The sequence below is a fragment of the Artemia franciscana genome, chromosome 5 (genome assembly GCF_032884065.1).
Source record: "Artemia franciscana chromosome 5, ASM3288406v1, whole genome shotgun sequence".
Taxonomy (NCBI): domain Eukaryota; kingdom Metazoa; phylum Arthropoda; class Branchiopoda; order Anostraca; family Artemiidae; genus Artemia; species Artemia franciscana.
Window position 1 is genome coordinate 47,548,620 of NC_088867.1, and position 15,688 is coordinate 47,564,307.

Sequence of the window (15,688 nt, forward strand, 5' to 3'; positions counted from 1 at the left end):
ATTCTATAAAAGATGGATTAGGACAAAGTTTTTTCTTGGAAGTTTCCTCTTGTTATCATATTGATATTATTTTGACTGTTTTGATTTTTTAGTTCCCACTTTCCTTTTATTTGTTTTTTACTCAATGTTACTTTTTTTTAAGAAGACATAAGAAAGTCGTGAGGAATCGTTCCTCTGTCTTCCTCTAATTCAGAGTCATCCAACGCTTAATTTCGTCCATTATCAACCTATTTTCTAGAACAAGCATTAGAAAGCAGAAGTGTGCTTTCAATTCTTAACAAAAAGGGAAAGTTCTTTTCGGACTGCGCAGCGCTTTCTATGAATTTCCTATTGTGGAGATTTTGTCAGTCGTATAATATTTTGTTACGCGGAAACAATTCACGTGGTGTCGGATTTTTGAATAAATATGCGCTGTCTTGTCATTTTTCTTGGTAAGTATTTAGTATTTTGCTTTCTCGCTAAACCTAGAAAAAAAAAAAAAAAAAATCATAAAATAGGTTATAATAAAGTATCTGTTCAGAGGCCAAAGTAATGAAGTCCACTTTTTAAATGTTTATTCCCAGCTTTTTTGTGTGCACATATTAAGATAATGTTTCACAGTATAAAGGACAAAACAAGGTTTTTGCCAATTTGTAATAAATACTTTTTTTCAATGCCAGTTTGATTGAGCACATACTGAAATATACTTGAAGAAATTCTCCATACGTAAAGACATAAGCAAAAGTCAGAAAATCTAGGACTTTCTTTCTGGTGCGTTAAAATCAAACACAGAAACATACATTTTTCTTTTTTATTCTCTATTTTGTTTACTGACTTGATCAACTTCGCTTTGAAATCGCTCGATTCGTATCTCAATAGCCCAGCGACTGTTAAGAGGTAAACAAAGCAATAGAGGTACTTTTTAGCACTTGGGTGTTTAAATGTTTAATTGTAGCCACTAAAGTATATGCGTACACACTTTGAGAAGGGGAAGGAGGAGATGGCTGAATTAAGGCCCTCTTCTTTTGCAATTTTTAAGAACAGTCGAGAATTACAAAAGCTTTCAGGAACTCTGAATTTGTGGTATTAACTAGCACCGTCACTTCAAATTTGTTTTTACCTACACAAAGTATTATTGACATAACGTTATTAAGATCAGAAATCAGGAATAGCATTTAGCGGTGAGCTAAAGGACCGTGGCACTATGGATTGAAATTTGCAAAATTTATGAGAAAGAAATAGTAATTTCAATTATGTCAAATAAATGTCAAAATATGTGCTTATTCAGTCTTGCACTCCTGCAGAATATTTTTTGCTCTTAAATCCCCTCTTTAAACAAATGGTATGTCAGCCAGTGTACCACGGAACTGATTTCGATAGATGAACATACATTAACACCACAAAAAATGATAGTTTTGATAGTCGCAATAAATATATGCTGCTCAAGGCCGTATCCAGGAGGAAAGGGGGTTTGAACCCCCCTTCCCATTTTACGTTCTGACTCGTAAAAACGTAAAAAACGGATATAAACAAGTTTTTTATGTGTTCTTTAATTTTTTGGCGTAGCCCCCTCCCCCCCCAAAAAAAAACTTTTTTTAAAACACCCCCCGAATAAAAAATGTTGGATACGACCCTGATCCTGCTGTATATATTAACAACGAAATTAAGCAGCCACAAACTGTTTATTCAAAAAAGTGTCCAAATAGACAGAAAAAAGTTAAACATTAATCTCTAAATGTCATTTGAAGTATGGATGGCTTAAGGTGAGTTTGTAGCAAAATACCATTCTATTGAGCAGAACAATCAAAACGAAACAAAAAGTATTTCCAATGAAACTGAAAAGTGTTCTTTTATTAAATTCTTAAGGCGTTTCTTGAAACTGACACTTCAAGTTTTTTTCACCTCTGGGGAATTTTAACTTTGAATAAAAAAAAATTGTATTAGTGTTTCCCATCAATTCTTAAAAGACATCTGGTTGAGTTGTAACCTAGCCGTCTTGATTTTTCTAGAGAACTCGGAAAATAAAAATTGCTCCACCTAAGAAAGGACCAGGCTCCTTAGAGCTCATTAAATAAAGAAAAAACAAGTTTTTTTAAACCGAAAGTAAGGAGTGACATTAATACTTATAACGAACAGAAATTACTCCGTGCATGAAAGGGGCCGTTCCCTCCTCAACGCCCCGCTCTTTGCGCTAAAGTTTGACTCTTTCTCTCAAATTTACTTTCGCCTCTGGGGAATTTTAACTTTGAATAAAAAGAAATTGTATTAGTGTTTCCCATCAATTCTTAAAAGACCTGGTTGAGTTGTAACCTAGCCGTCTTGATTTTTCTAGAGAATTCGGAAAATAAAAATTGCTCCACCTAAGAAAGGACCAGGCTCCTTAGAGCTCATTAAATAAAGAAAAAACAAGTTTTTTTAAACCGAAAGTAAGGAGTGACATTAATACTTATAACGAACAGAAATTACTCCGTGCATGAAAGGGGCCGTTCCCTCCTCAACGCCCCGCTCTTTGCGCTAAAGTTTGACTCTTTCTCTCAAATTTACTTTTTAAAACATTGAAAACTTTAGCGTAAAGAGCGGGGCGTTGAGGAGGGAACAGCCCCTTTCATACACGGAGTAATTTCTGTTCGTTTTAAGTTTTAATGTCGCTCCTTACTTTCAGTTAAAAAACTTGTTTTTTTTTATTTAATTTCTGAACGTTTTTGAATTAATGCATGTTCTGATTTTGGCTCTTCACACATGAATACTTAGAACGAAATTTCCATATTTCTTGTTTGGCTAAATGGCTTTTTCTTAGTTTTGATAAGGCGATTTTGAGAAAAAAGGTGTGGGGGAGGAGGCTTAGTTGCCCTTCAATCTTTTGGTTGCTTAAAAAGGGAACTAGAACTTTTAATTTCTTACGAACATTTTTTTAATTAAAGATATACGTAACTTCCAAATTAACTTTCGTACCGAAGTTCTATAATCGTATATTTTTATTACGCATATGAGGGGGTTTGCCCCCTCTTTAATACCTTACTCTTTACTGCAAAGCTTAAATTCTGTCCCAATTCTTTCAGAATAACCCCTGAATCACAAAGGCCGTAGGAAAAAAATAGTTGAAATCACTAAAAATACCTTTCAACCAAAGATGAGTCGAAGGAACTTGGATGCATTTATTTTTCCTTTTCAAACAGTTCGTGGTAACGAACTGTAGTAAGCTTACTTATTACACGCTTATTTAATTACTTTATTACACGCTATATTACTCGGTATATGAAAGGGGCTGTTCCCTCCTCAACGCTTCGCTCTTTACGCTAAAGTTTGACTCTTTCTCTTAACTCTACTTTTTAAAACAGTAAAAAACCTTAGCGTAAAGAGCGGGTGTTGAGGAGGGAGCAGCTAATAGGGAACAGAATGAGTAACAGTAACGAATGAGAAAACAGTAAAGAACAGTAAAAAAAAACAGAATGAGAAAACAGTAAAAAAAACTTTAGCGTAAAGAGCGGGGCGTTGAGGAGGGAACAGCTAATAGGGAACAGAATGAGGAGGGAACAGAAATAGTTAAAATTACTAAAAATACTTTTCAACCAAAGATGAGTCAGAGCAACTCGGATGCATTTATTTTTTCTTTTCAAACAGTTCGTGATAACGACCTGTAGTAAGCTAACTTTATTACACGCTCATTTAATTACTTTATTACACGCTACATTACTCCGTATATGAAAGGGTATATTCCCTCCTCAACGCCTTGCTCTTTACGTTAAAGTTTGATTCTTTCTCTCAACTCTACTTTTTAAAGCAGTAAAAAACTTTAGCGTAAAGAGCGGGGCGTTGAAGAGGGAACAGCCCCTTTCTTATATGGAGTAATTTCTGTTCGTTTTAAGTTTTAATATCGCTCCTTACTTTCAGTTAATAAACATATTTTTTTATTTAATTTCTGAACGTTTTTGAATTAATACATGTTTTAATTTTGGTTCTCTGCGCATGAATAATTAAAACGAAATATGCTTATTAATTTATTTTTATGGCTAAATACCATAAAAAAAATGCCAATCTCATAGTTTTGATCGGACGATTTTGAAAAAAAAGAGCAAGGGAGTAGGCCTAGTTACCCCCAATTTTTGGGTTATTTAAAAGACAATTAAAACTTCCAATTTTTTACGAACGTTTTTTATTAGTAAAAATATACGTAACTTACACCAAAAACAAGAAGAACAATAGGGAATTTTTTAAGACAGTGGGAAACAAATTAGAATGAATATTTCGGCCCTATGTCCAAGGGCAATCCTCAGCAATACAAATAAGAAAAAAACAACTTACGAGAGGATAAAATAAATAAAACTAAAATGAACAGTTTTTCAAAACAGTCCCAGCATCCTTACCTCAGCGAAGTTCAACCAGGACTGAAAAATAAATTGTTATGAAACGAGACAATTCAACGAAATGAAAGAAAATGATTTAAAAACAGGTTTTTAATGCCAGCCTAGCTTTTTCGCTGCTGATCTTATAGGTCTATTTGTGTCAGGTTCTGTGTTAATATCTATTAGTTTTTTAAATGTTAAACAAAAAAAAAACAAGTTTTTTAAATGAAAGTAAGGAGCGAAATTAAAACTTAAAACAAACAGAAATTACTCCGTATGTGAAAGGGGCTTTTCCTCCTCAACGCTCTTTACACTAAAGTTTGACTCTTTTTTTAACTCTACATTTTAAAACAGTAAAAAACTTTAGCGTAAAGAGCGGGGCGTTGAGGAGGAAAAGTCCCTTTCATATACGGAGTAATTTCTGTTCGCTTTAAGTTTTAATTTCACCCCTTACTTTCATTTAAAAAATTTGTTTTTTTGTTTAATTTCTGGACGTTTTTGAATTAATGCATTTTTGATCTTGGCTCTCCAGGCATAAATACTTAAAACGAAATTTACAGATTAATTTTTTTGGGCTAAATGGCTTTTGCATAGTTTTAATCGGAAGATTTTGAGAAAAAAGGAGCAAGAGAGGAGGCCTAGCTGCCCTCCAATTTTTGATTACTTAAAGAGGCAACTATAACTTTTAATTTTTTACGAACGTTTTCATAAGTAAACAAGAGCTAAGAGCTCATATGGCACTTGTGACGAGGCGAGAAGAGCTAAGAGCCAAGAGATCACATGGTATGAGCTCTAACAAAATTCTATGAATCAATAGATTGATTTAAAAAGGAAAATAAAAGGCTTAATGCCGGTCAGGATTTAAAATAAGAGCTCTGAGTCACGATGTTCTTCTAAATATCAAAATTCATTAAGATCCGATCACCCACTCGTAAGTTATAAATACCTAATTTTTTCCAATTTTTCCTCTCCCTTTAGCCCCCCCAGATGGTCGAATCTGGGAAAACGACTTTATCAAGTCAAATTGTGCAGCTCTCTGACACGCCTATCAATTTTCATCGTCCTAGCACGTCCAGAAGCACCAAACTCGCCAAATCACTGAACCCCTTCCCCCAACTCCCCCAAAGAGAGCGAATCCAGTACGATTCTGTCAATCACGTATCAAGGACAATTGTTTATTCTATCCACCAAGCTTCATCCCGATTCCTACACTCCAAGTGTTTTTCCAAGATTTCCCCCTCCAACTCCCCCCAATGTCAAACGATCTGGTCGGGATTTGAAATAAGAGCTCTGAGACATGAATTTTTTCTAAAAATCAAATTTCATTAAGATCCGATCATATATTCGTAAGATAAAAATACCCCAATTTTCACGTTTTCCAAGAATTCCGGTTTCCCCCTCCAACTCCCCCCAACGTCACAGGATCTGGTCGGAATTTAAATAAGAACTTTAAAGCACAAGATCCTTCTAAATATCAAATTTCATTAAGATCTGGTCACCCTTTCGTAAGTTACAAATACCTCAATTTTCAAAATTACCCCACTCCAATTCCACCAAAGAGAGCAGATCCGGTCCGGTTATGTCAGTCACGTATCTTAGACAGGTTTTTATTATTCCCATCCAGTTTCATCCTGATCTCATCGCTTTAAGTAATTTCTAAGATTTCCGCCCCCCCCCAACTGCCCCCCCCCCAATTACGCTTGATCCGGTTGAGATTTAAAATAAGAGATCCGAGTTACGAGGTCCTTCGAAATATGAAGTTTCATGAAGATCCGATCACTCCTTCGGAAGATAAAAATACGTCATTTTTTCTTATTTTTCAGAATTAACCCCCCCCCCAATAGATCGGATCCGTTCCAATTATGTAAATCACGTATGTAAGACTTCTGCTTATTTTTCCCACCAAGTCTCATCCCGATCCCTCCAATCTAAGCGTTTACCATGATTTTAGATTCCCCCACCCCAAACTTCCCCCAACGTCACCAGATCCAGTCAGGATTTAAAATAAGAGCTTTGAGACACGATATCCTTCTAAATATCAAATTTCATTGAGATTCGATAACCTGTTCGTAAGTTAAAAATACCTCATTTTTTCTAATTTTTCAGAAATAACCCCCCCCCCCCCCCTAACTATCTCAAAGAGAGCGGATCCGTTCCGTTTATGTCAATCATGTATCTAGCACTTGTGTTTATTTTTCCCACCAAGTTTCATCCCGATCCCTCCACTCTAAGTGTTTTCCAAGTTTTGGGTTTCCCCCTCCCAACCCCCCCCCCCCCCAATGTCACCAGATCCGGTCGGAATTTAAAATAAGAGCTCTAAGACACGATGTCCTTCTAAACATCAAATTTCATTGAGATCCGATCACCCGTTCGTAAGTTAAAAATACCTCATTTTTTTAATTTTTCAAAATTACCCCTTCCCCCCCCAACTACCCCAAAGAGAGCGGATCTGTTCCGATTATGCCAATCATGTATCTGGGACTTGTGCTTATTTTTCACATCAAGTTTCATCCCGATCCCTTACTCGAAGTGTTTTCCAAGATTTTAGGTTACCCCCCCCCCTCCAACTCCCCCCAATGTCATCAGATCCGGTCAGAATTTAAAATAAGAGCTCTGAGACACAATATCATTCCAAATAACAAATTTCATTAAGATCCCATCGCCCATTCATAAGTTAAAAATACTTCATTTTTTCTATTTTTTCCGAATTAACCGGCCCCCCACTCCCCCCAGATGGTCAAATTGGGAAAACGATGATCTAATTTAAGCTGGTCCCGTCCCTGATACGCCTGCCAAATTTCATCGTCCTAGCTTACCTGGAAGTGCCTAAAGTAGCAAAACCGGGACCGACAGACCGACAGAATTGGCGATTGCTATATGTCACTTGGTTAATACCAAATGCCATAAAAATACACGTAACTTACGAATTAACTTACGTAGCGAACATCTATATTCGTATGTTTTTATTGCGTATATGAGGGGGCTCACCCCTCGTCGATACCTCGCTCTTTACACTAAAGCTTAAATTTTGCCCCAATTCCTTAAGAATGACCCCTGAGTCACAAAGGCCGTAGAATAAATAGTTGAAATTACTAAAAACACTTTAGCTTAAAGAGCGAGGTATTACGAGAAGGTAAACCCCTCATATGCGTACTAATTTCTGTTCGTTTTAAGTTTTAATGCTGCTTCTCACTTTCAGTCGAAAAAACTTTTCATATTTATTTTTTCGTTTTTTTTTTAAATAATGATCGAAAATCCTGCGCTCCCTTCGTGGAAATTTTCTTCCCCCATGACAAATTCCTCGATGGAAAGTTCCCCCAACATATCCCTCTCTTCTCAACCCCTCCCCCAACCAAAAAATCCCCCTGAAAACGTCTGTACACTTCTCAATAACCATTAATATATGTAAGCACTGGTCAAAGTTTTTAACTTGTAGCCGCTCCCACGGGGACTGTGGGGGAGTAAGTGGTCCCCAAAGACATAGTTATAAGGTTTTTCGACTACACTGAATAAAATGGCTATCTCAGAATTTGATCCGTTGACTTTGGGAAAATAATTAGCGTGGGAGGGGGCCTAGGTGCCCTCCAATTCTTTTGGTCACCTAAAAAGGGCACTAGAACTTTTTATTTCCGTTAGAATGAGCCTCTCGCAACATTCTAGTACCACTGGGTCAATACGACCATTTCTGGGGAAAAATAAACTAAAAAAACAAAACAAAGAAAAAACAAACAAACAAATAAACACGCATCCGTGATCTGCCTTTTGGCAAAAAATACAAAATTCCACGCTTTTGTAGATAGGAGCTTGAAACTTTTACAATAGGGTTCTCTGATACGCTGAATCTGATGGTGTGATTTTCGTTAAGATTCTATGACTTTTAGGAGGTGTTTTTCCCTATTTTTTAAAATAAGGCAAATTTTCTCAGGCTCGCAACTTTTTAAAGGTAAGACTAAACTTTATGAAACTTTTATATTTAAAAATCAGCATTAAAATGCGATTCTTTTGATGTAGTTATTGGTATTAAAATTCCATTTTTTAGAGTTTTGGTTACTATTGAGCCGGATCGCTCCTTACTACAGTTCGTTACCACGAACTGTTTGATGAAAGCACATGGCAAATGTTTGTTATTCAGTTGATGGTTCGAATTATGAGAGACAAACTATTCTTTAGAATGTTGAACTGAAAACAACACAAATGACTGGTACAATTTTTCTGGATTATGAGAGACAAACTATCCGTTAGAATGTTGAACTGAAAACAACACAAATAACTGGTACAATTTTTCTGGATTATGAGAGACAAACTATCCGTTAGAATGTTGAACTGAAAACAACACAAATGACTGGTACAATTTTTCTGGATTATGAGAGACAAACTATTCATTAGAATGTTTAACTGAAAACAACACAAATGACTGGTACAATTTTTATCGATTATGAGGGACAAACTGTCCGTTAGAATGTTGAAATGAAAACAACACAAATGACTCGTACAGTTTTTCTAGATTATGAGAGACAAACTATCCGTTAGAATGTTGAACTGAAAACAACACAAATGACTGGTACAATTTATATGGATTATGAGAGACAAACTATCCGTTAGAATGTTGAACTGAAAACAACACAAATGACTGGTACAATTTTTCTGGATTATGAGAGACAAACTATCCGTTAGAATGTTGAACTGAAAACAACACAAATGACTGGTACAATTTTTCTGGATTATGAGAGACAAACTATTCGTTAGAATGTTGAACTGAAAACAACACAAATGACTGGTACAATTTTTCTAACAGAAAGAAAAAAAGTAGAACAAAAAATTGCCACAGGCCCAAAAAAAGGATATTAAATATCTTCACAGCTGCTGTAGAATTATTTTTGTGTCAAAAAGAATAACCCCAAAGGAATGGCAATGCAGAGCATATGTTCCATCCCTGTCACTTCACGATTCAATAACAATTGCTATCCATCACGCATGTAATTATGAGAGTTTTATTACGTTCATGAGGGGAATTAAACCCAGGCTCTTGGTGTGTTTGGCTGAATATTGCTAACGGTTTAGAGAGAATGTGGTAAAACTTACACAGTTCCTGTCAAACAAGCTTACTATTTAAAAACAAACAAAAGAAAAATAATCTCCATAAGCAAATCAAAAATTTTTTCATTCAAACAAAAAACAATCTAAAAAAAAAGAAATATAACTCCAAAAACTGAGGCAAAGGGACAAGATGAGAACCATAGTTAGGACCTCCTTTAGTAAGGAGGGGGGGGGATCTAAGAGGTTTCCTTGGTACGGTGCAAGGCTAAAAAGGTTCTGCTTCGCCCTCAAAGGCAATTGTTGCTTATCGTTACATGATTATAATTTTGGGAATCTTAAGGAGCCATGCAGGGCTACATCCAGGATTTTTTCTCGGGGGATGTTTAACACAAGAATTTTTTTCAAGGGCAAGGGGGAGGGTGGGGGTTACATAAAAACCTCAAAAACGCACAAAAATGTGTTTATATCCATTTTATTACGTTTTTACCGGCCACACGAACAAATTTTTGTTGGGGGGTCAGACCCCCAGCCCCTGGATACGGCCTTGGAACTATGGCTACCCTAGCATTCTATTAGATTTAGCTCAGGCATAAGAATTAAAATTACCCCAATTATGCCCACTTATGTACATGTTTGTTTTACATCCTAGCAATTTAATGTACGATTGTTCTTGCATCCAGATCAGACCATCATTGCCAACTTCACTCAGTGAGGTGAGGATGCAACCGTCTAGCTTCACTATAGACCATGGACCCTAAACAAGACCAACAAAAGACTTTTGTCCTTCCTAGATTTTTATCCCTCCCCCAGGACTAAAAAATATTGCTTGGGACATTTTCACTGGAAAAAAAACTTTTTTTGCAGTTTTATTAATAAAAAATAATTGAAAAGCAATAGTTGTGACTCCCCCTAGATTTTAATTTCGTTACGTAAGCTAATTTATAAGTTACGTATATCTTTTACTAATAAAAACATTCGTAAGAAATTTAAAGTTTTAGTTGCCTTTTTAAGTAACCAAAAAATAGGAGGGCAGCTAGGCTTCCTCCCCCAATCCTTTTTTCTCAAAATCATTCGATCAAAACTATGAGAAAGCTATTTAGCCAAAAATAAATAAATATGCAAGTTTCATTTTAATTATTCCTCTGCTGAGAGTCAAGATCAAAATATGCACTAATTCAAAAACGTCCAGAAATTAAATTAAAAAAAAGTTTTTTTTTTATCTGAAAGTAAGGAGCGACATTAAAACTTAAAACGAACAGAAATTACTTCGTATATGAAAGGGGCTGCTCCCTCATCAACGTCTCGCTCTTTATGCTGAAGTTTTTTACTGTTTTAAAAAGTAGAGTTGAGAGAAAGAGTCAAACTTTAGCGTAAAGAGCGGGACGAAGCAGCCCCTTTCATATACGAAGCAATTTCTGTTCGTTTTAAGTTTTAATGTCGCTCCTTACTTTCAGATAAAAAAACTTGTTTTTTTTATTTAATCTGACAGCCTCGGTTAACGTTCTTCATTCCATTCAAGCATTGGACTATTCTTAATATTGAATAAAAAAAAAATTAAGTTTTTTCCAACTGATAGAAGGGAGCAATATGAAAATTTGAAACGAACATAAATTATTACATATATGAAGGGATTGGTCCCTCCTCAAAACCTAGCTCTTTACGCCTAACCTTTTTTTAGTACTTTTAAGAAAGTTGTGATTAATTGTTGTAATTACACGGCCCTTGTGTTTCAGAAATTACTCTTAAAGATTTGGGACAAAATTCAAAATTTAGTGTAAAGAGCGAGGTGTTGAGTAGGGGGCAACCCCTTTTATGTACGGAATAATTTCTGTTAGTTTTAAGTTTTAATGTTGCTCCTTACTTTCAGTTAAAAAAAAAAAACTTGTTTTAATTTCTTTTCCGATCGTTCTTAAATAATGCCAGGAAATCTGACCCAACCTCCACGGAGATATTCCCTCACAATGGAAATATCCTCTAGACAGTTCAATCCTAGTGAAAATTTATTCCGAACAATTCCTCTGAACCAGTCCGCGCGTAAAATTGAGATGGAAAAGAGAAAACCAGACTTATAAAAATAATTTTGTATAAGAATTCTGGCAAATTCCCGCAGTGTATAATTTCCACCCACAAGTATACACCCTGAGAGCTTCCCTCCCCATTGAAAATTCCTCCGTGGATAAACCCCCAGCAAAAAATTTGTCCCCCGCCCACCTCGAAAATGTATGTATGCATCCCAATAACCAATGCTGTGCATAAACAATGGGCAAATTTTATACCTTTAAATTTTAAGACCTTTACCCTGTGGCTGTGGAGGAGGGGGAGGGTCATGTTTGGCCAAATGTTATTGGACCTTTCAACTATGATGAACAAAATGGCTATTTAAAATGTTTTGACGATTATGGCAAAATAAAAATGATTTTGGAAAAAAGGGGCGGGGGAGGTGACCTAGTTAGCCTCCAATTTTTCTGGTTATTTAAAAACGCCCTAGAACTTTTAATTTCCGTTCGAATGAACCCTCTTCTGATATTGTAGGACCACTGGGTCGATACGATCACCTCTGAAAAAAACAACAAATAAACTACGCATCCGTAATTTTCTTTGGGCAAAAAATACAAAATTCCAAATTTTGCAAATAAGAGCTTGAAACCCATACAGTAGGATTTTCTGATACGCTGAATCTGATGGTGAGATTTTTATTAATATCACTTGACTTTTAGGGGATGTTTACCCCTGTTATCTGAAATCAAGTAAAATTTTCTCAGGCTCGTAACCTTTGATGGGTAAGACTAAAATTAATGAAATTTATACATTTGAAATCAAACTGTAGTAAGGAGTGACCCGGCTCAATAGTAACCGAAACTCTAAAAAAACGGAATTTTCATAACAATAGTTACATCAAAAGAATCGCATTTTGATGTTGGTTTTAAATACATAAGTTTTGTTAAGAAAATCACACCGTCAGATTCAGTGTATCAGAGAACCCTACAGTAGAGGTTTCAAGCATCTATCTACAAAAATGTGGAATTTTGCATTTTTTTTTGCCATAAGACAAATCACGGATGCGTGTTTATTTGTTTGTTTTTTTTCCCAGGTGTGATCGTATCGACCCATTGGTCCTAGAATATCGTGTGAGAGCTCATTCTAACGGAAATGAAAAGTTCTAATGCCCTTTTTAAGTGACCAAATAAAATTGGAGGGCACCTAGGCCCCCTCCCACGCTCATTTTTCCCAAAGTCAGCGGATCAAAATTCTGAGATAGCCATTTTACCAGCATAGTCGAAAAACCTAATAACTATGTCTATGGGGATGACTTACTCCTCCACCGTCCCCGTGGGAGGGACTGCAAGTTACAAACTTTGACCAGTGTTTACACATAGTAATGGTTATGACATATTATACATATATATATATATATATATATATATATATATATATATATATATTATACATATATAATACATAATATAATATATATAATACATATATAATATATATATATAATACATACATAATATAATACATATAATACATAATACATATAATACATATAATATAATACACAATATAATACACATATAATACATATATATAATACATAATATATACATATATTATATATATACATATATTATATATATATATTATACATATATATATATATATATATATATATATATATATATATATATATATATATATATATATATATATATATATATATATATATATATATATATATATGTACGTATAAAATTTATACGTACATATTTATACGTACAGAACGATTGTTATTATTATTATTATTTATTTATTTATTTTCATCAGAAGCACAAAAGATTTACATTAAATGATTTTTACTGTTATACAGTAAACCTAAATGACACGGTGGTGAACGTGGTCCAACAATCTTATGTTCATACTGAAAAGTGAATACGGCATTCTCGCATTTATCGAACATATTCCCCAAAAATGATGGGAAAATCATCATTCTTAGAAATTTAAACATGACTCTTAGATTTAACAATAATCATTCATTAGAAGAAACATGCGTCATCATGACCTAGATTCCTCCATTAAGGATTAGTTTCTTGCTTCAAGGTCAGAAAACGTAGTTATCGATCTTGGAGCACATATAAGAGAGATCCTACTCTAAGAAGAGTATCCTTCTAAATAGAAAACAATGGTATATCTTTTCATAAGCTTGTGACCTAAATACATTACAAGAAGGCTAGTCAAGTCATATTTGGAAGATCAATGCAGCTAATATATTCGTCAGAGAACTAATCAATGAGAGGGCAGGGGATGTTACTTAGAAAGGACTTGTTTACTAATTTGGACACAATGCTCTTCCATTCGACTGGTTATCCCATTTTGATTTATCAGATTAGTATAAGGGTGATTTAAGCTCGTCAAAGCTTAAGATTTGAATCCACTATGGAGTGACCAGTGTCTAATTGATTTTCTTTTTATTTGGTAATCTGCTTCAAAATTAACATTAGGATTGATGTTGCTTATAAAAACTGCAAATAATAGGTTAAAGGAAAATCTTCATTAAATCACAACCCAAAGACATGATTAGGAAAACAGCAGTTCAAATAGGGTAAATCCTTTTAATACACAGTGAAAAAACAATAAGGAAAAATACAGGATACATCAATCACATATGCAGTGACCGTCATCAGGAGATATACTAGACGACGGTCTACCTCACTGTATATGTGATCAAAATATCCAATATTTTTTTTATTGTTCTAGAATGTTCAGCTTGATCCCCCAAGACAAATTCAGCTTCTTTCCTTGAGAAAAAAAGCAAAAAAAAACAAGGTATACTTGTCAAAATTTAAAATCGACAGCATTGACTGAAACCTGAGAAATCATTGCTTGCCCTCAGGCATCAAGAAGATATAAATATACATATTCTCTGGTAATTACTGGACATCCACTGACGCTTCAAGCTCAGCTATTTTATCTTTGAAGATATCTCAGGTACAAGTCATGTAAGATCACGTGAATGTTTTCAGGAAGTGATTGGCTGGGAATTACCGATAATATCAATTATATTAAGTAAGATTATGCTAAAAAAGAGTTAACAATCAAATTACGTTTATACACTGGGCGTAGTTCTGGATCAAGTCCAAAACTCGAAGTTCGAACAATGTTGACCTCATTTTCACGACAAAATCAGATAGACGCTAACCTATGACAAGATGACTTTCAGACCCAATCTTCTTCAGTCCAGTTGGCAATTATCGTACCATCTCTTGAGACTGACTTGAACTCAGCTGAAATCATTTTCGAATCTGATCCAAGACTCAATCCAAAATCTAAACACCGCTTCAATTCAATGCAGTAGCTTCGGCTTATTAAAGACTTGTTTGCCTATATAGGCTATTATGAAAAAAAGGATAAGAATAATAATTAAATAAAGACAAACTCCTACGGAACAAAGTGGAGTTTTTCAAGCAAATTTCACCAAGTGACATCGCTATGACAAGTTCCGATTAAAAACATCATTTTCCTTAAATCTTACTTCAAAATTTCTAGAAAAGAAAAAAAAAACTTCGTTGAAAACCTGTCTGAAAAGGAATAACAATTGTAAATTTTTTCCTGTTCCATAAAAAGGAAGCTTTTATTTAACTTAAATGTAATTATGCTGGACGAAGAAATGCATTGTTTATGTCTTCAAAATTTAAACGGCTCTGAAGATTAAGGCATGTTATTTATTTTACGCGTGGAGATGTTAAGAGTAATTGTTCGATGTAAATTTTCTCCAGATTGAACTATCCAGAGGTTATTTTCATGGGAAGGGGGATTTTTCAGTGGTGGTGGACCCAGATATTCAGGCGTTATTTAAAAAAAACGATAAGTTTTTTCAACTGAAAGTAAGGAGCAACATTAAAAATTAATAAGAACAGGAATTGTTACGTATAGGGGGGGGGGATGCCCCTTCCTCAACACCTCGCTTTTTATGCTAAAGTGTAAATTCTGTCTCAATTCTTTAAAAACGACTCTTTAAACTCAAGGGTCGTTTAATTAGAACAATAAGTAACTTTTTTTCAAATGCCAAAACTTTAGCGTGAAGATCTAGGTGTTGAGGAGGGGGTAACCCTACTCATATACGTAATAATCTCTGTTATTTTTAAGTTTTAATGTTGCTCTTTATTTTCAGTTGACAAAATTTTTTTGTATTTAATTCTTTCAAAGCCTGGCTTGATTATCCATTGTAATCTCTCCTTGTTTGTGTCACATTCAGTTATTCATAGTGAATTATACTTGTTTTAAGCTTGAATTATTATTTGAATTTAATTTGACTGAATCTTGGTTTAATG

At 34.7% G+C, this 15,688-nt stretch overlaps 1 protein-coding gene across 1 annotated transcript in view; it reads left to right on the forward strand.

Moving 5' to 3' along the window:
* Window positions 1-286: 286 nt before the first annotated feature.
* Window positions 287-15,688, forward strand: part of LOC136027509 (neural cell adhesion molecule 2-like) — a gene marked incomplete at its 3' end in the record, with an annotated part of 154,758 nt that continues 139,356 nt past the window's right edge. The window contains 1 exon segment of the mRNA XM_065704824.1: window positions 287-431. Within this exon segment, the coding sequence (XP_065560896.1) occupies window positions 407-431 (25 nt within the window).